The sequence below is a fragment of the Cherax quadricarinatus genome, chromosome 36 (genome assembly GCF_038502225.1).
Source record: "Cherax quadricarinatus isolate ZL_2023a chromosome 36, ASM3850222v1, whole genome shotgun sequence".
NCBI lineage: Eukaryota > Metazoa > Arthropoda > Malacostraca > Decapoda > Parastacidae > Cherax > Cherax quadricarinatus.
In genome coordinates, this window is record NC_091327.1 from 5,764,045 (window position 1) to 5,786,879 (window position 22,835).

Sequence of the window (22,835 nt, forward strand, 5' to 3'; positions counted from 1 at the left end):
TAACGTAACGTAACGTAACGCGAAGTTAACGTAACGTAACGTAACCTAAAGTAATCTTGTAGTTACAGTGTGACTGTGAACCACACGTGATGGAAACTGTCGTATATAGTAAAGATTGAGACACTTATGCAGCATATGGGAATCTTTATTCAGGAAACGTTTCGCCACACAGTGGCTTCATCAGTCCGATACAAAGAGGAAGCCACTGTGTGGCGAAACGTTTCCTGAATAAAGATTCCCATATGCTGCATAAGTGTCTCAATATTCAACTTGTCGGTTTTTCAAACCATTCATCACATATACAGTAAAGATCCAATGAATTTCTAAAATTAACTCAGTATACTACAGCTTAATCTACCTTATCTACATCAAAACTTTTGCTGCTTCAGATTACTGGTTTTGTGTACTCAGCGATATGTAAATCCATATAAATCATAAAAGGTCTTACCTTAGAGTCTGAGGTGAAGGGTAAAGTTGTACGTTGAGAAGCCTCTGGAGCAGCCATGCTGTGCAGGTTAGCCATCAGAGACATGATAGAGTCAGTGTCGTGGGACACCACAGTGTTAGCGAAGTCCATCAGTGTATGATCTTCCACCTGTGAACACAATAACGGACTCATTGTTGTGGGACATCGTAGTTGTAGATGAATGGTTCAGAGAACCGACAATTAGACACATGTGCAGCACTTGGGTATCTTTAGAAATTCCTCTTATTTACCCCTATCTCACCTATGGAATTTGTGCATGGGGCTCAACAACAATTAACCATCTCAGACCACTAATTACCCAACAAAAGGCTGCAGTTAGAATGATAAATTCTCACTACAGGCAACACACTCCACCAATATTCAAAACACTCAACCTACTCACCATACAAAACATCCATACTTATTATTGCACCTATTACATACATAGAACACTTAACTCTGATATTAACCCTCCCCTCAAACATCTCCTTGCCAACCTCAACAGAACACATGACCATAACACAAGGCACAGATCACTCTTTGATGTTCCTCGTGTCCATCTCACACTATGCAAAAACTCAATGCACATAAAAGGCCCTAAAATCTGGAATTCATTACCTGTAAATATAAAAGAAACACTACCTGTTTATAAATTCAAGTCTCTTCTCAAAGATCACTTACTCACCCAAAACCAAATAAATACTGAATAACTGAACCCTATAAATTGTATATCTTAAATGTTTCTCACAATTATATCACATAAATGTTAAACCTAGGACCCAATCTAACTTTATTATTTTTTTAAATACACTACCTAACAGAATACTCCATTCTACTGAATGTACAACAATGCATGCAACCATATGACCTGTCTTTGTAATACTCACTTGTGCTTTATAGTAATCTGTTTACATTAATGTTTTATCACTGATTTCAGCATTGCTTAGTTAATCTTAAGTTAATTTTAAGCCAGCCCGTAATGCTATGCATAGTATAAGTGGCTTTGGCATGCTGCTCTTATCTGTATTTTTTGTACCTCTGTACGTGTGCTCAAATTGTTAATAAATAAATAAATAAATAAAAAGATACCCAAGTGTTGCACATGTGTCTAATTTATCATCATAGTTGTGCATGAACGGTATACAATACCGACAAGTTGAAAAATTTAGACACATGTGCAACATCTTGGTATCTTTATTGTAGACGTTTCGCCATCCAGTGGCTTTATCAATACAAATTCTAGGATATGATTAGAAGACAGAACTATATACAAAAGATGAGGCAATCTGTAGTCCAGAATATTCTAGACTACGGTGCTCTTAACACCAACTTAAAGGCTGAGGGACTGATTACCTCATCTTTCGTATATTCAAATTTCAAATTCAAATTCAAAGTTTATTCTCTATAAGGATTACAATGCTGAGTTTACAGAAATTTGGTTATTGTTTGGTTTACATGTAGTAAAATTGTGATTACAGAGTGTACCACTAGAACGCTTAGCATGGCTAGGCATTTCGGGCATACTTAGTTTTATTCTTAATTGTAAAATATTACAAATTATGAGGTAAGTTGGTATTATGGCTAAGTGACTAAATACTAGTTTGTGAGTTTAGCAATGTGAATGCTTTTGTTTTGGCACAGTATATAGTTTCAGTATTGGAGTATCACAGGATTCATTATTTTAAGACTGAGATTAATATTTCTGTTTATGGTCAAATGAGTGAGCGAGTGTAAGTGTGAACCACCAGGTGGTATTCGTGTAGTTAGTTGATGGGGTGTATCAGGGAGATAAGATGTTTTCTAATGGTAGTTTTGAAGGTGATGAATGTGTCTGCAGTTCTAGAGTTCTCAGGTAGGGTATTCCAGATTTTAGGGCCTTTGACATACATTGAATTTTTGTAAAGGTTTAGTCGGACACGGGGAATGTCGTAGAGATGTTTGTTTCTGGTGTTATGCCTGTGGGTTCTGTCACAACTATCAAGAAAGCGTTTTAGGTCAAGGTTGATATTAGAGTTTAAGGCCCTGTAGATATAGATTGCACAGTAGTAAGTGTGGATGTACTGAACTGGGAGTAAGTTTAGATCTTTGAAGAGTGGGGGGGTGTGCTGCCAGGGATGGGATTTAGTGATTATTCTTACTGCAGCTTTTTGTTGGGTTATTATTGGCTTTAGGTGTGTTGCTGCAGTTGATCCCCAAGCACAAATAGCATAGGTGAGGTATGGATAAATAAGTGAGTGGTATAGTGTGAGAAGGGCATTTTGCGGCACGTAGTATCGTATCTTGGAGAGGATCCCAACCGTTTTGGATACTTTTTTGGCTATATGCTGGATATGGGTGCTGAAATTCAGGTTGTTGTCAAGGTATAAGCCTAGGAATTTTCCCCCATTATTTCTGGTAATTAGAGTGTTGTCAATCTTAATGTTAATTTGTGCATCTCCTGCTCTGCTACCAAACATAATATAGTAAGTTTTGTCAGTGTTAAGCGTAAGTTTATTGGCTGTCATCCAAGTCGATATTTTAATCAGCTCCTCATTCACAATGGTGTTGAGGGTGGCAAGATTAGGGTGAGAGATGACATAAGTCGTGTCATCAGCAAAGAGAATGGGTTTCAGGTGTTGGGATACGTTTGGAAGGTCATTGATGTATATGAGGAAGAGCAGGGGACCAAGGACACTTCCCTGCGGAACTCCAGTATCAAGTGGCCGTGTTGCTGATGCTGTGTCTTTAATGGTGACGTACTGATACCTATTAGTAATGTAAGATTTGAAATAAGCAAGCGCATGGCCTCTTATACCGTAGTGGTCAAGTTTGTGGAGTAGGATTTCGTGGTTTACTGTGTCAAAAGCTTTTCTTAGGTCAATAAAAATTCCTAGTGGATATTCCTTATTTTCCAATGCTGTGTAAAGCAGATCTAGCATTTTTATGATTGCATCATTAGTGCTTTTATTTTTCCTGAATCCAAACTGGCAGGGGTTGAGTATGTTTTGAGCCGTTATAAATGAATACAGTCTCCTGTGCACGAGTTTCTCAAAGATTTTGGATAGCAATGGTAAGTTAGATATTGGCCTATAGTTGTTTAAGTCTGTAGGGTCACCACCTTTATGTATTGGTGTAACCCTTGCCATCTTGAGTAGTTTCGGGAAGGTGCTAGTCTCTATTGACTTGTTAAAAAGTAATGAAATAGCATGCGAAAGGACATGGGCCGCTCGCTTGTACAGTAATGGTGGGACATGAGACAGATTCCCCGAGTTATTTTTAAGTGACTTTATGATCTCAATGACTTCCGTGGGCTCAGTTGGTGCAAGATAGAAGGAATTAGGGAAATTTCCATCTAGGTAGTCCCCGGCATGGGCATTGGTATGTGGGATTTTACTGGCGAGATTAGATCCTATGTTTGAGAAGAAGTCGTTTATCTTGTTAGCTGTGTCAGTGGGATGTAGTGGTGTTTCATTAGGTTTAGTTAGGACAATATTCTTGGTTTTTCTCAGTTTGTGGGTCCCTAGAATCTGAGAGAGTGTTTTCCAGGTCTTTTTTATATCTCCTCTAGTGTCTGTGAATCTACTGGAGTAGTATAGTTGTTTGGCTTTTTTTATTACTTTGGTGAGAGCTGATGAATAGTGTTTAAGAGTATCTTTGTGTATTAAGCCCTGTCTATATTGCTTTTCATATTGGTGTTTCTTGTCAATGGATTTCAGAATGGTGCTGGTTAGCCATGGGCAACCAAGCCGTTTGTTTGTGATCTGTTTTGTTTTTATAGGACAATGTTTGTTGTATAGTCTAAGTAATTTGTTAAGAAAGATGTCTGTCCAGTCATCAATACCATTGGCCTTGGAGAATTCTGTAGGCCAATCAACAGTCTCTAGGTCAGCTGTGAACTTCCTTACTGAGGCCTCGTCATGGAGTCTAAATGAGACTTTGTTGTATTCAAGTGGTGGTTTACTAATGTTTGTCAGGAGGAAGGTAGGGTAGTGGTCTGTAGTGCTATCTGTGATTATCCCTGATTTAAGGGGGGCTAGTATATTGGTCCATATGTGGTCTATTATGGTTGCACTTGTCTCAGTGAGCCTGGTTGGTTTAGTTATTGTTGGTATGAGAAGTGTGTTGTTCATATTGTTGATGAAATCAGTTACAGGCTGATCATCTAGTAAGCCAAGGTTGATGTTGAAGTCTCCAGCTAAGAGAAGGTGGTGCTTATTCATTTGTCTGTTTGTTATTAGTGACTTTAATTTCTCACTGAAATTTGGGATGTTTGTGTGAGGTATCCGGTAAATGGCACCGATTGTTATAGGCGTCTTAAGGTTTTTTTACAGTAAAATTAGCAAAAATGTATTCCCCATATTCATCACTAAAGCAAGTGGTGCTAAGACAAGATAATTGGTTAGAGTAATAGATTGCAATACCACCCCCAACTTGGTTTGTTCTGCAGTTGTGAATTGCTGTGTATCCTGTTAGAGGGTAGATATCTATTGTGTCCTGCTTAAGCCAGGTCTCAGTAAGAATAATGCAGGAGAAGGGTGTCTTTAGTGATTCAAGGAGTGCTAGGAGGTCATCATAGTGTTTGCTTAAGGACCTGATGTTGTAGTTAAGTACTGATAGACTTTTAGCATTGTTTAGGATAGTGGTGGCTTGTGATGCTGTGTAATAAAGGCAGTTACTTTCCAATAGGTTTTGATTGGGTGTCAGATTGTGGAGGTTTAGATCAGGGTCAACGTGATCAATCATCTTCTAGGTTTAAAATTATGGTTATTTATATCCTGAGTTGTGTGTTGAGTTCTACTACTGATATCTGTAGTGGTTGGAAGTTTGGACAAGTATATAGCTAGAGTATTTTGGTCATGTAGGGTATAGTCACTACTACACATAATGAAGTTGATGTTGTCTGTGTGTTGTGCTGGAATGAACTAAAGTACAACTAGGTATAAACTAGTAATATAAAAATACAAATTAAAAATAGAACAAGACTCTCACTTGTAATTGCACTAAGGTCTAATAATGACTTTTGTGGAGTCTATGTTTTGAGCTAGAGTGAGCTAAAGTACAATAGGTTTAATCTAATAATATAAAAGTACAAATTAAAAATAGCACTAGTCTCTCACTAGTAATTGCACTATGGTCTAATATAGTGAATTTGGTATTGACTATGTCTTGAGGTAGAATGAGCTATGGTACAACTGAATTTAATCTAATAATATAAAAATACAAATTAAAAGTAGCACCAGTCTCTCACTAGTAATTGCACTATGGTCTAATAAAGTGAATTTGGTATTGACTATGTATTGAGCTAGAAAGAGCTATAGTACAACAACTTTAGTCTAATAATATAAAAATACAAATTACAAATAGCACCAGTCTCTCACTAGTAATTGCACTATGGTCTAGTATAGTGAATTTGGTATTGACTATGTATTGAGCTAGAATGAGCTAGAGTAAAACTGTGATTAATCTAATAATATAATAAAGGAACAAGACTCTCAATTGTAATTGCACTAAGGTCTTATATAAGTTGTTTACAAGAATTAGAGTATAATTAGATTTAAATTGACAGGATAAAATACACAAATTAAGTTAGCAAAATAATAAAAATAAAAGAATTGATAAAAATAAAAATGGCAATGACTTGGTTATAATATGCTAGTAAGATGGTAGACAGGATGATATAAAAGTTGTAGTTGAAAATACTAGGTTAAAAAAGTATGGAATAAAAATGGTCAATAAAAGAAGTTTACAATAAGTTTGATCAATATAGTTTAAAGTAAAATTGGGCAATAATAGGGATTTAGAATAAAAATGGGTAATTGAGTTAGTTTATAAGAAAATAAGATGGAACAGTGATGTCTTCAAATCATGTCCTAGAATTTGTATTGATAAAGCCACTGCTTGGCGAAACGTCTACAATAAAGATACCAAGATGTTGCACATGGGGCATCATAGTGTTAAGAGCATAAGAACGAAGCAACACTACAGCAGGTCTACTGGCCCACACTCACTCATCTACCAGTCAAATCTATATTTAAGGCTACCCGAAGTTCTTGCCTCAGTGACTCTGCCTCTGAGTTTGTTCCATTCATCAGAGGCGTCGGAAGGGGGGGGGGATGGCGCCCCGGGTGACACCATTTAGGGGGTGACACAACAGAGCCTCTAAATAAGGGAACAATAATGCACAAAACAGTGCTGCAGCAACATAAGAGAAGAATCCTTCGTTTCTATATATCCTATTATATATTAATAAAGTACAAATAAGCCTATATAGGGAAAATCATTGATTTTGATGTCATCAAAATCAATGATTTTCCCTATATATCTATCACATCATCAAACTGATGATGTGATAGATGATTTTGCATAGTTGAAGGCAAGAAAATGTATGATCAGATGTTACCTGTACTCAAGGTCAGACCGGAACTAGTGTTTCTCTGATATTCCAATGTTTTTCTTTATTTTTTCAAGTTTTTTTTTTGTTTTTGCATTGTTGAAGATGAATAAATATAGGATCTGTTGCCTGTACTCAAAGTGGTGAACATCACAGTGGTATACAATACCGACAGGTTGGTAGGTAAGACACATAGTCAGGAACTATGGAACTGAACTTCTCCAGGCCGAGGGACTGACAACCTCAAATTCTACGACTTCAAGGGTGATGGACTGATTACATCGTCTTCACATCTCTACTGTTCCTGCCTACTTTCTGTATTCGACTGAAGAAGCCTACTGTGTAGGCGAAACGTTTCGGAACAAAGTTGCCTAACTGTTGCCTATGTGTCTTACCTACCACTCAAAGTGGTATTTGAATTTGTTCCTCAATATTACTACGATTATTTATTTTATCATTAATAAAGTCGAGAAGTATTCTCCTGTTCAGTTTATGGCCCTTAAACGTTCTCATTGATAAACATTAGTAACTGGTCATGCAGTAGTGACCTAACTGGTCATGCAGTAGTGACATAACTGGTCATGCAGTAGTGACATAACTGGTCATGCAGTAGTGACATAACTGGTCATGCAGTAGTAACATAACTGGTCATGCAGTAGTGACATAACTGGTCATGCAGTAGTGACATAACTGGTCATGCAGTAGTGACATAACTGGTCATGCAGTAGTGACATAACTGGTCATGCAGTAGTGACATAACTGGTCATGCAGTAGTGACATAACTGGTCATGCAGTAGTGACATAACTGGTCATGCAGTAGTGACATAACTGGTCATGCAGTAGTAACATAACTGGTCATGCAGTAGTGACATAACTGGTCATGCAGTAGTGACATAACTGGTCATGCAGTAGTGACATAACTGGTCATGCAGTAGTGACATAACTGGTCATGCAGTAGTGACATAACTGGTCATGCAGTAGTGACATAACTGGTCATGCAGTAGTGACATAACTGGTCATGCAGTAGTGACATAACTGGTCATGCAGTAGTAACATAACTGGTCATGCAGTAGTGACATAACTGGTCATGCAGTAGTGACATAACTGGTCATGCAGTAGTGACATAACTGGTCATGCAGTAGTGACCTAACTGGTCATGCAGTAGTGACATAACTGGTCAAGCAGTAGTGACCTAACTGGTCATGCAGTAGTGACCTAACTGGAGTTTACCCCCCCTCCCCCGCCCTTGAATTTTATGGTGTGACACCTGAGATGCTGCCCCGGGTGACACCAGAGTTTCCGCCCCGGGTGACACCAGAGATTCCGCCCCGGGTGACACCAGAGTTTCCGCCCCGGGTGACACCAGAGTTTCCGCCCCGGGTGACACCAGAGATTCCGCCCCGGGTGACACCAGAGTTTCCGCCCCAGGTGACACCAGAGATTCCGCCCCGGGTGACACCAGAGTTTCTGCCCCGGGTGACACCAGAGATTCCGCCCCGGGTGACACCAGAGTTTCCGCCCCGGGTGACACCAGAGATTCCGCCCCGGGTGACACCAGAGTTTCCGCCCCGGGTGACACCAGAGTTTCTGCCCTGGGTGACACCAGAGTTTCCGCCCCAGGTGACACCAGAGTTTCCGCCCCGGGTGACACCAGAGTTTCCGCCCCGGGTGACACCAGAGTTTCCGCCCCGGGTGACACCAGAGATTCCGCCCCGGGTGACACCAGAGTTTCCACCCCAGGTGACACCAGAGATTCCGCCCCGGGTGACACCAGAGTTTCCGCCCCGGGTGACACCAGAGTTTCCGCCCCGGGTGACACCAGAGTTTCCGCCCCGGGTGACACCAGAGTTTCCGCCCCGGGTGACACCAGAGTTTCCGCCCCGGGTGACACCAGAGTTTCTGCCCCGGGTGACACCAGAGATTCCGCCCCGGGTGACACCAGAGTTTCCACCCCGGGTGACACCAGAGATTCCGCCCCGGGTGACACCAGAGTTTCCGCCCCGGGTGACACCAGAGTTTCCGCCCCGGGTGACACCAGAGTTTCCGCCCCGGGTGACACCAGAGATTCCGCCCCGGGTGACACCAGAGTTTCCGCCCTGGGTGACACCAGAGTTTCCGCCCCGGGTGACACCAGAGTTTCCGCCCCGGGTGACACCAGAGTTTCCGCCCCGGGTGACACCAGAGTTACCGCCCCGGGTGACACCAGAGTTTCCGCCCCGGGTGACACCAGAGTTTCCGCCCCGGGTGACACCAGAGTTTCCGCCCCGGGTGGCACCAGAGTTTCCGCCCCGGGTGACACCAGAGATCCCGCCCTGGGTGGCACCAACTCTAGCGACGCCTCTGCCACTCATCTACAACTCTATTATCAAACCAGTACCTTCCAGTATCCTTTCTAAATCAAAATTTTTCTAACTTGAATCTATTGCTGCGAGCCCTGTCTTGATTAGATATTTTCAAAACGCAGTTTTTATTCACTTCATGTTTTCCTGCTTTTTTTTTTAATTTGTACATTTCAGTTATATTTCCCGTAATTGCATCATCAACTTCGTATTTGCATATTATTGAACGGATTTATGTTGATTTTCCAATATGGCGACGAGAGCTGAGTGGTATTATTAAAATGAGATCTAACCCAAGATATATAAAGCTGGAGTTTTACCACCTTAGTGCTTCTATTATTTATACTTAATGATATTATGTCAAGAATTCTATTAACATTATTGTGAAGTCGTATGTAGTGTTGTCTTGGCCTTAAGTTTCTGCTGACCAAAACTCCTACAACTTTCTCGCATCACTTTGGTGACATCCACAGTTCAGGATATTTATTTGTCAATATGATGTTGACACGTCCTTCCCTAAACTAACCCAAAAGTACTACTACTACTACCCACTCACCAACTCACCACCACTGCTTACCACCGCCGCAGTCCGCCACCACCGCCACCGCCACCACCTGCCAAACCGGACAGACCACCGCCAACTACCACCACCGCCACCACCATCCACCACTCCACCACCACCTGCCACCACCGCCTACCACCACCACCTGCCACCACCGCCTACCACCGCCACCACTCACCACCGCCAGCACCGCCACCAACCAACCACCGCCACCACCAACCAATGCACCACCACCACCGCCTACCACTCACCACTCTCACCACCACCGCCACCACCTCCACCACCAAACCGCTACCACGACCACCTGCCACCACCTGCCGCCGCCGCCTACCTACCACCACCTGCCTACCACCAACCACCGTCCACCATCCACCTGCCGCCACCATCCAATACCACCACCACCACCGTCCACCACCACCAACCACCTACCACTGAACCACCTATCGCACCACCACCAGGCCGCCACCATCCACCACCGTCCACCTACCACCACCGCCTACCACCGCCACCACCGTCCATCCACTCCACCACCGGCCACCACCACCACCACCACCTCTCCACCACCGCCACCACCTAACCACCACCGCCACTACCGCCACCAATACCACCACCACCACCATCCATCCAGCCACCACCACCACCGCCACCACCACTCCACCAGCCACCTACCACCACCACCACCGCCACCACCACCACCATGTTTCCACTGACCTCCACCTACCGCCTACCAATCCATCCATCCGCCACCACCTGATACCATCCACCACCTATCCATCACCGCCACCTACCGGTCCACCTACTCACCTGTCATCAACCGACCACTACCACTACCACTACCACCGCCACCTGCCATCACCTACTACCCACCAACTGCCAAATACCAACCACTACCGCTGCCACCTACTACCATCGTACCTACCACCGTCCACTACCACCATTCATTCCATCACCACCTATCCCTACCATCATCATCCACCTACTACCACCGCCTAATGACTGACCATCCATCCACCGCCTACCACCACCACCACCTGCCACTTACCACCTAATCCATCCGCCACTCCATCGCCACCAACCACCACCACCGCCACTCCCGCCACCTACCACCACCGCCTACCACCGCCTAACCTACCACCACCACCACCATCCACCTACCACCTGGCCTACAACCTGTCATCATCCACTACTACCACTACCACCACCACCGCCACCATCATACCACCGCACAACCATCGTCCGATTGCCACCACCATCTACTCACCATACCACCGACCTGACCACCGCTCACCTACCACCAACTGCCACTACCTACCACCATACCACCTACCACCAACACCACCGTCCACCACCTGGCCATCACCTACCACCTACCACCTACCTGCCTACCAACCAACCGCCATCAACGTCTACTCACCTAACCACCACCGCCACACCGTCCACCTACCATCCACCGCCACGACCGGGCCACCACCTCACCGAACCGCCTGCCACCTACCGCCACCTACCACTCACCGCCACCACCGCCTACCACCGCAAACCCACCACTCTCACCACCACCACCTGCCAACCACCGGCCACCACCCCACTCCACCATCCACCACCACCGCATCAACCACCACCACCATCACGCCACTGGCCAGTCCACTACCACCACCACCACTCCACCACCACCACCTCACCTACCGCTACCACTACCACCTGCCGCCACCAACTACCTCCAACCACCACCAACCACCATCACCCCACCACCACCCATGCCACCACCGTCACCACCACCACCGCCACCACCTACCACCAATTCAACCACCGTTCACCACCATCCACCACCACCACCACCGCCACCTACCACCACCCATGCCATCCACCTAAGCCACCTACCACAGGCCTACCACCTGACCACGCCACTACCACCTGCCACTTCACCTAATTTCAGCCACCACTACCACCGCGAACACGAACCACCTACCACCGCCACTACCACCTACTACTACTACTACTACTGCTACTACTACTACTGCTACTACTACTACTGCTACTACCCTCGCAATTTACCATTTTGTAGTTTTTGTGGAGCTCAAAACTAATGTGACTAATAATAATCGATTGGCTAAAGAAAATTATATTCCGGCCTAGATAGAACAAGTGACCTGAAGAGTGTCATCATGGGCTTGGCCTCCCTAGTTTTGAAGTTTCTCATTATCCATCCTGTCATTTTTCTAGCACATGCGATTGATACAATGTTATGGTCCTTGAAGGTGAGATCCTCCGACATGATCACTCCCAGGTCTTTGACGTTGGTGTTTCGCTCTATTTTGTGGCCAGAATTTGTTTTATACTCTGCTGAAGATTTAATTTCCTCGTGTTTACCATATCTGAGTAATTGAAATTTCTCATCGTTGAACTTCATATTGTTTTCTGCAGCCCACTGAAAGATTTGGTTGATGTCCGCCTGGAGCCTTGCAGTGTCTGCAATGGAAGACACTGTCATGCAGATTCGGGTGTCATCTGCAAAGGAAGACCTGGTGCTGTGGATGACATCCTTGTCTATGTCGGATATGAGGATGAGGAACAAGATGGGAGCGAGTACTGTGCCTTGTGGAACAGAGCATTTCACTGTAACTGCCTCGGACTTTACTCTGTTGACGACTACTCTCTGTGTTCTGTTAGTGAGGAAATTATAGATCCATCGACCGACTTTTCCTGTTATTCCTTTAGCACGCATTTTGTGCGCTATCACGCCATGGTCACACTTGTCGAAGGCTTTTGCAAAGTCTGTATATATTACATCTGCATTCTTTTTGTCTTCTAGTGCATCGAGGACCTTGTCGTAGTGATCCAATAGTTGAGACAGACAGGAGCGACCTGTTCTAAACCCATGTTGCCCTGGGTTGTGTAACTGATGGGTTTCTAGACGGGTGGTGATCTTGCTTCTTAGGACCCTTTCAAAGATTTTTATGATATGGGATGTTAGTGCTATCGGTCTGTAGTTCTTTGCTGTTGCTTTACTGCCCCCTTTGTGGAGTGGGGCTATGTCTGTTGTTTTTAGTAACTGTGGGACGACCCCCGTGTCCATGCTCCCTCTCCATAGGATGGAAAATGCTCGTGATAGGGGCTTCTTGCAGTTCTTGATGAACACAGAGTTCCATGAGTCTGGCCCTGGGGCAGAGTGCATGGGCATGTCATTTTTCGCCTGTTCGAAGTCATTTGGCGTCAGGATAACATCGGATAGGCTTGTGTTAACCAAATTCTGTGGCTCTCTCATAAAAAAATTATTTTGATCTTCGACTCTCAGTCTGGTTAGCGGCTTGCTAAAAACTGAGTCATATTGGGACTTGAGTAGCTCACTCATTTCCTTGCTGTCATCTGTGTAGGACCCATCTTGTTTAAGTAGGGGCCCAATACTGGACGTTGTTCTCGACTTTGATTTGGCATAGGAAAAGAAATACTTTGGGTTTCTTTCGATTTTATTTATGGCTTTTAGTTCTTCCCGCGATTCCTGACTCCTATAAGATTCCTTTAGCTTAAGTTCGATGCTTGCTATTTCTCTGACCAATGTCTCCCTACGCATTTCAGATATATTGACCTCTTTTAGCCGCTCTGTTATTCTTTTCCGTCGCCTGTAAAGGGAACGCCTGTCTCTTTCTATTTTATATCTACTCCTCCTTTTTCTTAGAGGAATAAGCCTTGTGCATACATCGAGTGCCACCAAGTTAATCTGTTCTAGGCATAATTTGGGGTCTGTGTTGCTTAGTATATCTTCCCAGCTTATATCGGTTAGGACTTGGTTTACTTGGTCCCACTTTATGTTTTTGTTATTGAAGTTGAATTTGGTGAATGCTCCCTCGTGACTAATCTCATTATGTCGGTCTGGGGCTCCACGCATACATGTCTTAACCTCAATTATGTTGTGATCTGAGTATATTGTTTTTGATATGGTGACATTTCTTATCAGATCATCATTGTTAGTGAAGATGAGGTCTAGTGTATTCTCCAGTCTAGTAGGCTCTATTATTTGCTGGTTTAAATTGAATTTTGTGCAGAGATTTAAAAGCTCGTGTGAGTGTGAGTTTTCATCAGAGCTGCCTCCTGGTGTTATTACTGCAACAATATTATTTGCTATATTCCTCCATTTTAGGTGCCTTAAGTTGAAATCCCCAAGGAGCAAGATGCTGGGTGCAGGAGCTGGAAGATTTTCCAGACAGTGGTCAATTTTTGACGGCTGTTCCTGGAATTGCTGGGATGTTGCATCCGGAGGTTTGTAGACTACCACAATGACTAGGTTTTGGTTCTCGACCTGTACTACTAAAACTTCCACTACATCATTAGAGGCATTAAGCAGTTCTGTGCAAACAAGTGACTCTGCAATGTACAGGCCAACCCCCCCCCTTTTGCCTGTTCACTCTGTCACATCTGTATGGGTTGTAACCTGGGATCCATATTTCGTTGTCCAAGTGATCCTTTATGTGGGTCTCAGTGAAAGCCGCGAACATTGCCTTTGCCTCTGCAAGCAGTCCACGGATGAAAGGTATTTTGTTGTTTGTTGCTGGCTTTAGACCCTGTATATTTGCAAAGAAGAATGTCATCGGACTGGTGGTATTGTTGGTACTGGGGGGGGATTTTTTTTCCGGCATTATTATCTGTATATGTTGGTTTGGAGTGGAGGCCATCGACTGTGGTTCCACTCCAGGAATGACTGGATTTGGTCTACGATTTCTGCCATTTCCTGCCAGTTTTTTTTTCTTCCTGGCACTAAAAAACCTCTCCCTCTTGAGTGGCTGTGGCTACCCAGGTTTTCCCATGGCCTGGATGTTTTGTATCTTTTTGTCCCCTTTAGATGGTGTGCCTGGCAATTTAAGTTATAGCACTGTCTTTCCTGTACTGAAGAGGTACACATTTCAGGGTGAAAAAACTTACAGGAAGGAAGTTTGCATTTTCCTGTTGTCACATGGGCACGGCATTTTCTAGGGTGGTCATAGTTGCACGTCCCGTCTGTTTTTCCAGATTTCCCATGTCTGCAGATACCAAGTGCATAGTATGTGCACAGGCTTGGTTTCCGTTTGCCTTGGGTTTCTGTGACTGTATTCCCTGATGGTGCATGTTTCCCTGTCTTATTCCTATCCTCCCTAGCACCAACAATGGAGCTCCAACCAGTTGTTTTTGGTAATATATCCTCACTATTGCTAGTGGAGTCCTCTTGTTTGCTATTTCCTGTGGTATTTCTAGTTTGCAATATTGGTTTTATCTTATCTTTGACTACACTTGTTTCCCCACTACGGCTCCTGTCCCCTATGAGGTCATTTATATGTATTCTTTCCTGCATATAATTCCCGACTACCTGGACAAAATCTCCAGCTTCACCATTACTGTCTCCCAGGACAGCACCTCCAGCTTCACCATTACTGTCTCCCAGGACAGCACTATCAGCCCCACATTTACTGACTACCAGGACATCACCTCCAGCCTTACAGTTTCTGACTACATGGCCAGTATCAAGGGCAGTACCATTCAGCCCAGACTTTTTATGTTCCCATATGTTGTAGAAAGCTTCCAGGTTTTCTATGAAAGCAGCTTTGATGTTATCCTCTTTTAATACCCTTGTGATTTTAGTCCACAGATTTATCTCATTTGGGCATACCCAAAAACACTTCCCTGTTTTAATACTGCTTGTAGCTAGTTCTTGGATATCTGCACAAGGGGTGTGACACCAATTTCCACAAAAATGACAATTTATCCATGTGGAAGCCCGTTTGTTTGATTGACCACAGACTACACAGAGCTTCATAATGATTTGAATGGTTGATTTACTGTAATTCTACTAGCAACCTCTTGAATACTCTATTAATAACCTCCTTAAATGAAGCTCTAGCTATCTGTATTTCTATTTCTAACTGTACTTGTATATTGGACAGCTTACCATGTACGTTCCTGATTTATATTTATTGTTTGTGTTTGATAAGGGCGCCTACAACCCCATCCGTTTACAGTCTGCTTTATTGTCCAACGAATCCGTTTGAAACCAGTCAAGGGTTCGGACCAGTCAAGGGTTCGGACCAGTCGAGGGTTCGGACCAGTCGAGGGTTCGGAACCAGTCTGATCTGATCAGTGGGTCACTTATTTAAAACGTACTGGTCGGTGATTTGGGCTAACACATGAATGATCTACTTGAAATTATCTACCCGAGTAATATGTGATTTGATTGATACAAAAGTATAACTTGCGTGTTGAAGAACCGGTGATTGCTGGCAGCTCCTACAATGACGAACGGTCGAGCCTCATCCCTTGTTTATCAATCGCTGTATCTAGCTTTTCTAGTTTTTTTTCGTCTCCACCACAATAAATGCTATATTATCACTATAGTTGACTGGTGGAAATTTTGGAGAAAGAACGCTTTTTCTGTAGTAATAATTGCTTCTCGTTGTGTATATTGCGACCGCTGGTAACTACAGGTTATATGAAATTCACAGTATACGTCTGGTATTTCAAGAAAAAAGAAACTAATGAAAGTCACTCCACTCCACTAAGTACCATTATAATACTGATTAGTTGCTACTACAACACTGTATTCTGCTATTCACTGGTATCACTAGATTATATGCGAGTACACTAGCAGGCCAGGAAGATTTATTAAAAACAGCTGACCTGTGGTAAGTTTCTGGCGACTTCTGGCACCTGCCTCTATAGGCTTATCACTTCATTTACAAATTCACCTGTTTTCAAATGACACTTTAGCCTTTATCATCAATATACTAGGGAGCCACTGTAGTATACACTATAACACTATGTACACACAATGTTATCAGGGAGACTTTCTTTCCTCTGACAAAGAAAAGTTCTATTATTATTATTTTTCACACGGGACACAGGCCTATGATTCCCCTCTGGCAGTAAACTCTGTTAGGTAGTGCACACTAATTCTCCTTTTTTGACTCAGTATATAATGTTTTCCGCCCGAGATTGGTTCCAGGCGCTAGAGGGATGTATCGTATAGGATTGATGGCACAAATTAAAGTTCTAGCACTTAAGAGCGACCGTGAAAACACGAGAAAACCCGGAGCACAACGATTAGTATTTCTGAGCTTACAGTCCAGAATAGAAGGAATGGTAGGAAACAAAACAAATCCAGTCTCAGTAAAGTAAAAGGTTTAGGAATCCAAAGTAGTCTTAGAATCTTTGTTGTTTCTCATCTTCGCAGCAGACAGATGAAAACTCAAGTCTCAGCTTCTAATCATCCTTTGCAGACGATAACTATGAAAGTAGCACAGTGGAAAGTACAGAAACATTACAAATGGATATCAACAGTCTCTCAAGAGACACCTCAGAACAACATGTTGCTCCCTGTCATAAATTTCAGTGGCTTGCATATTGGAAAAATGAAGAACTCACGACGAGCAGAGTAGACAGAACGCCGGCAAACAATCTCATACATCATAAGAAACAGGTAAAATAACGTAAGAATAGCAATGTCTGTTGAGAAATTTTCTCCAGGAGGGGGATATCAACCCCCTTCAGCTCTTTTCAGCCCTTTTCAGCCCTGAGGGCCCCAGCCCTATCACAAGGGGCAAGCATCTTGTTTACTTCCCAAGTAATTACAAGCAGATGTTTAACCAGCGTGTACTAGTTATGAGTCATGCGGCTCCTTGTAAGAGACCAGTGTTGTGAGTAATGCGGTTAATGAGAGACAATCAATCTCTTACCTTAGCAGGAAAATTAAGGAAAATCCTGCACCCACTTTATTACTATATTAAAGATGTACATTGCCGTCTATGCCCAGACAGCTAGAATCAAGCATTCTGCATTGCTTCATAGTGGAAATTTGGCAAGCATGGGAAATATGCTATGTCAGCGTTTCCCTTATGTGCTGGGGGCAAGCAAAGGGCACGAGGGGCGCCTTAGCTTAGATGACTTTTAATCCTGTCAAGGGACACATTGATGCCGGGATAACGAACAAAGAACACTGATCCGTGCGTTTTTGTGCATAAAAGTATCTCAAAGAACACATAAAAACACTTACAGAAAAGTGTGATCAGCTTCTTTAGTGGTAAGATTGTGAATAATAAACAATATTAGATGAACCGTGTAGTAACGAATGTTGTGATCCTGACGGAGTAGAGCGATATTTCTCAAAGAACAAGTCTGCTTCAATCAAGGCACCAATACCCGAGTGATTATATGGGTCCGATACAGATACCCAGGTAAGTCTAGTAAGTAATGAGACTAGCTAGGTCAGCTGCACAACAGATAGCTGGTACATTTCTTTCTAGATGTACCATACACTCGGTTATATGAGGGCTTTTTAGCCCAACACACGGAGTATAGGATCCAGTGAATCCAGTCACTATTCAGTTATGAAAATACTGATATAACACCCCCTAGGGGTAATTATACTTATATAACTTTTTTTTTTCACACAGCCCTTAGGGAGTGCATATGACAGCTTCTCAAGACATCGCCTACAGGGACGGCTGTGTAGGCGAATGTTGTCTTTCAAGTTAAGTCCCATTACAGTCCATTATTTACTCTTTGACTTAGCTTGTAGCATTTCCCTAAAAATGTCAGATGAAATTGGTATTTGCAGAACATAACAACGTATTTGAAGCAAAGGAAGGAAAAATGCCAGGGTAGATAATGAAAGCTTTCAAAACAAGATAAATCATGTTAATTATGGTACTTGTGACAAATTACCTGCAACTATGTGCAAGTAATTTGGGCGAGGTAAGTGGAACTTAGTCACAGTAGGTTACCGAACTGTCACTCCTTCGATGCCCACTACATCACCACGCTCACAAAAAGCTAGAAGTAATATTAAATTAATAACTACAATATTAAATATTAATACTAGTAATGGTAAATTATAAAATAATGTGGACTATATATGATTTTAGGGCCTGACTGGTAAGAGAAATGCCATCCTGGTGTTGTGCACAAGGTAAGATAAGAGAAGTTTTCAGGGGACAACAGCATTACCTGTGATCATGACTTACATTGTCCACACTGAGTTACTTTACATTCTCAAGTGTGAATAAGGTTACCGAGAAGGGGACGGAGCACTGCAGGAGGCCTACTCGCCCATTCCTGGATTAAAACGATGAGCGCTATGGAGTGAATAAAGTATGTCTCTTTGTTTTCATTGATAGTGTTGGTTAGTTTAATAAATGCCAATTCTAGGCATCCTCTTATCAATTTTTTTTTGTTTCATATACACTAGTTCAGCTTTGTTCCACGCCACCAGATGTGAATATGAGTTGTGACGTGTGTAGGAGATTTGGTGTTATACTGCAAGACGATGTCTGTGTTCCTGCAATGTTGTGTGTAGGAGTATTGGTGTTATGCTGTAAGACGATGTCTGTGTTCTTACAATGTGGTGTGTAGGAGTATTGGTGTTATGCTGCAAGAAGATGTCTGTGTTCCTACAATGTTGTGTGTAGGAGTATTGGTGTTATGCTGCAAGAAGATGTCTGTGTTCCTACAATGTTGTGTGTAGGAGTATTGGTGTTATGCTGCAAGAAGATGTCTGTGTTCCTACAATGTTGTGTGTAGGAGTATTGGTGTTATACTGCAAGACGAGGTCTGTGTTCCTGCAATGTTGTGTGTAGGAGTCTTGGTGTTATACTGCAAGACGATGTCTGTGTTCCTACAATGTTGTGTGTAGGATTGGTGTTATGCTGCAAGACGATGTCTGTGTTCCTGCAAACGAACTGATAGACTTTGGGCTGTCTAGTCGATGTTCACGTAGTGACAACCACCACACGGAATTCTGCACACCCAAGCACTTCTGGACCCGGTATATATCTACCCCCATGTTTTATTGGCTCCTGGACAATAATAAGCAAACTTAATTACAAACATAAAAATGTATGTTTGTATCATAAATTATACCACATTATATTAATAATAGAATAAAATATTGAATATTTGTAATCTACCACTCATCACCTGTCTAGACTTAAGTAGTCTTTAAATATTAGGTTAATCCTGCCTGAAATGCCTCGGCATGATAGTGGCTTTGTTTGTTCCAGTCAGATTATGCAATGTAAACACACATTGTAACCTTAGCAAAGAAATGGAGTTTTTTATTTTGATTTTGATTTTGATTTTGTTATGTCTTTGGTTTTTCACTTACAGAGTAGAATTACATGTGGTGAAAACTTGAAGCTTGAGATTTATCTTTACTCACACTTCAGTACGTGACTGTAACTCGTAATAACGCAAACAAATCCCGGAACGGTTGGGACTTGAACCCATGGCCAGTGAGACCTAAAACTCAGAGGCCAGTGCGTTAACGATCTGTAAGTTGCAGCAGAGTTTATAAATTACTGACACCGACTTCATCATGTTTCCCTCGTAAAGTTTCAGTAATTTTTCTGACTACTGGAACACACAGAAGTAGACTCACTCTGTCCTTGAGGCTCTGGTAGAGCAAGAAGCGCTTGTACAGTGTGTTGATAGGCCGAGCATATTCTTCCATAGTGTTGAGAGCAATCTCCCAGCGAACCATTTCTTGCAATCCATCAGCCAGATCTCTCAGAGAATTAGCAACTCCCTGAACCTGTAATAAGAGAAGTGATATTATTTATTAAATTGTTGTTGAATATTCTATTATATTACACAGTGGAATTGACGGACTAAGAACTATTATCCGACTTCACTTCATTTAAAAACCCAGCTGTATTAAAAGTATATTACCACTCATGTCTGAAATACCTAGACATGCTAGTGACTTTCCTTGTTATTAACATCTTATGATATGTAAATCACACATTGTAAGTTTTGTTGGGAAATAAATTTTTTGTTATTTTCATTTTGATGCCCCCCCCCAGGATGCAACCTACAAATTGACTAATACCAGGGTTTACCTGGAGAGGGTTTCGGGGGTCAACGCCCCCGCGGCTCGGTCTGTGACCAGGCCACGTGGTAGATCAAGGTCTGATCAACCAGGCTGTTACTGCTGGCCGCACGTGAACTGACATACGAACGACATCCCGGCTGGTTAGGTACTTACTTTAGGTACCTGTCCAGTGCCTTCTTGAAGACAGTCAGGGGTCTACTGGTAATCCCCCTTATGTATGCTGGGAGGCAGTTGGACAGTCTTGGGCCCTTGACACTTATTTTGTCTCTTAATGTACTCATGCCGCCCCCCAGCCCCTGCTTTTCATTGGGGGAATGTTGCATCTCCTGCCGAGTCTTTTGCTATCATATGGAGTGATTTTCGTGTGCAAGTTTGGTACTAATCTTCTAGAATTTTCCAAGTGTATATTATCATGTATCTTTCTTGCCTGCGTTCCAGGGAATACAAATCAAGGGATTTCAGCCGTTCGCAGTAATTTAGGTGCTTTATCATACTTACGTGTGCTGTGAAAGTTCTCAGTACATTCTCCAGGTCAGCAATTTCACCAGCCTTGAAGGGGTAGTTAGTGTGCAGCAGTATTCCAGCCTAGATAGCACAAGCAGTTTGAAGAGAATCATTATGGGCTTTGCATCAGTAGTTTTGAAGGTTCTCATTATCCATCCTGTCATTTTTCTAACAGATAAGATAGATACATTGTTGATGTCTTTAAAGGTGAGATCCCCTGATATTATTACTCCCAGATCTTTTACATTAGTTTTTCGCTCTATTGTGTGTTTAGAATTTGCTTTATACTCTAATAAAATTTTAATTTCCTTAGGTTGTCATATCTGAGTAGTAGAAATTTGTCTTCATTGAACTTCATATTGTTTTCTGCGGCCTATTTAAAGATTTAGTTGATGTCCGTTTTGAGTCTTGCGGTGCCTTCACTGGAGGACACTGTCATGGCAATTCGAGTGTCATCTGCAAAGGAAGACACGGAGTTATGGCTTACATATCTGTCTATGTCAGATATAAGGATGAGGAACAGGATGCGGGCGAGTACTGTGCCTTGTGGAACACAGCTTTTCACTGTAGCTGCCTCAGACTTTACTCTGTTTACTATTACTTTTTGTGCTCTATTTGTTAGGAAGTTACAGATCCAGCTACTAACTTTTCTTGTTATTTCTTTGTCACGCATTTTGTGCGCTATTACACCATGGTCACACTTGTCGAAGGCTTTCGCAAAGCCTGTGTATACTACACGTGCATTTTCTTTATCCTTTAAAGCATCCAGGACCTTGTCATAGGGGTCAAGTAGCTGGGACAGGCAGGAGTGACGTGCTCTAAACCCGTGTTGCCCTGGGTTGTGTAATTGATGGGTATCTAGGTGGTTATCGATCTTGCTTCTTAGAACCCTTTCAGAGATTTTTATGATATGGAATGTTAGTTTGTAGTTCTTTGCAATTGCTTTACTTACACCTTTGTAGAGAAGGGCTATGTCTTTTGTTTTTAGTGAGTGTGGGATGACTCCTGTGTCCATACTAAGGTACTAAGGTTATAATAGCTGTTGGTGAAGGGGATGTATGCAGATTTAATAACTACACAGAAAGTGTTTTACCCTCACAGTACACGACACACACCAACCTTTCAGTGTGTCTTGCACACACACACACACACACACACACACACACACACACACACACACACACACACACACACACACACACGCACGCACACACACACACACACACACACACTCGTGGAGGAGTCACGCGGTTTGAGCTCATGTTTTGGTGGTAATTTCTGACTGTGCCATAAGGAATAGAGTGTGGGATATAGGCGTGTGCACGCATAAGAGTGAATATAATCACTTAAGCCCCGAAAAAAGGAAATATAAGTGATCACAGAAAAGAAAACAAAGGAAATAGTGACTAAGTGTTTAGTGGTGGCCGTTTGGAGGGTGAACGGTTGTGTCAGGCCTAAATAGTGTTGCCATAATAACGCAGTGGGGTATTTGAAGAATAAGTGCGACTCAAGACCAGGGAGATAAGATATATATATATATAGATGTGTCAGTAAATACAGTGAGTGAAAAAATTAGAAGAGCTAGAGACTAGAGTGCATACAGGAAGTTAGTGGAAAAATTACCGAGAAGCATCAAACATCTTCAACTTCTGGGACAGGACAGACCTGCAACGTTACTTCACTGCCAGCCGCAAGTAATATTCACCTAGTTTGAGTTGCATGGGGTCAATAGTACCTGTCTCTAGCTG

The 22,835-nt window shown here is 42.8% G+C and overlaps 1 protein-coding gene across 2 annotated transcripts in view; it reads right to left on the minus strand.

Annotated features, from left to right (window-relative positions):
• Positions 1-370: 370 nt before the first annotated feature.
• Positions 371-22,835, minus strand: part of LOC128691310 (uncharacterized) — a 308,431-nt gene continuing 285,966 nt past the window's right edge. For both annotated transcript variants that reach the window (XM_070091675.1, XM_070091674.1), the window contains exons 5-6: positions 20,131-20,283; positions 371-595 (exon numbers count right to left, since the gene is read on the minus strand). In XM_070091675.1, coding sequence (XP_069947776.1) covers positions 386-595; positions 20,131-20,283 — 363 coding nt within the window. In that variant the 3' untranslated portion in view covers positions 371-385. The remainder of the gene's footprint in view (positions 596-20,130; positions 20,284-22,835) is intronic.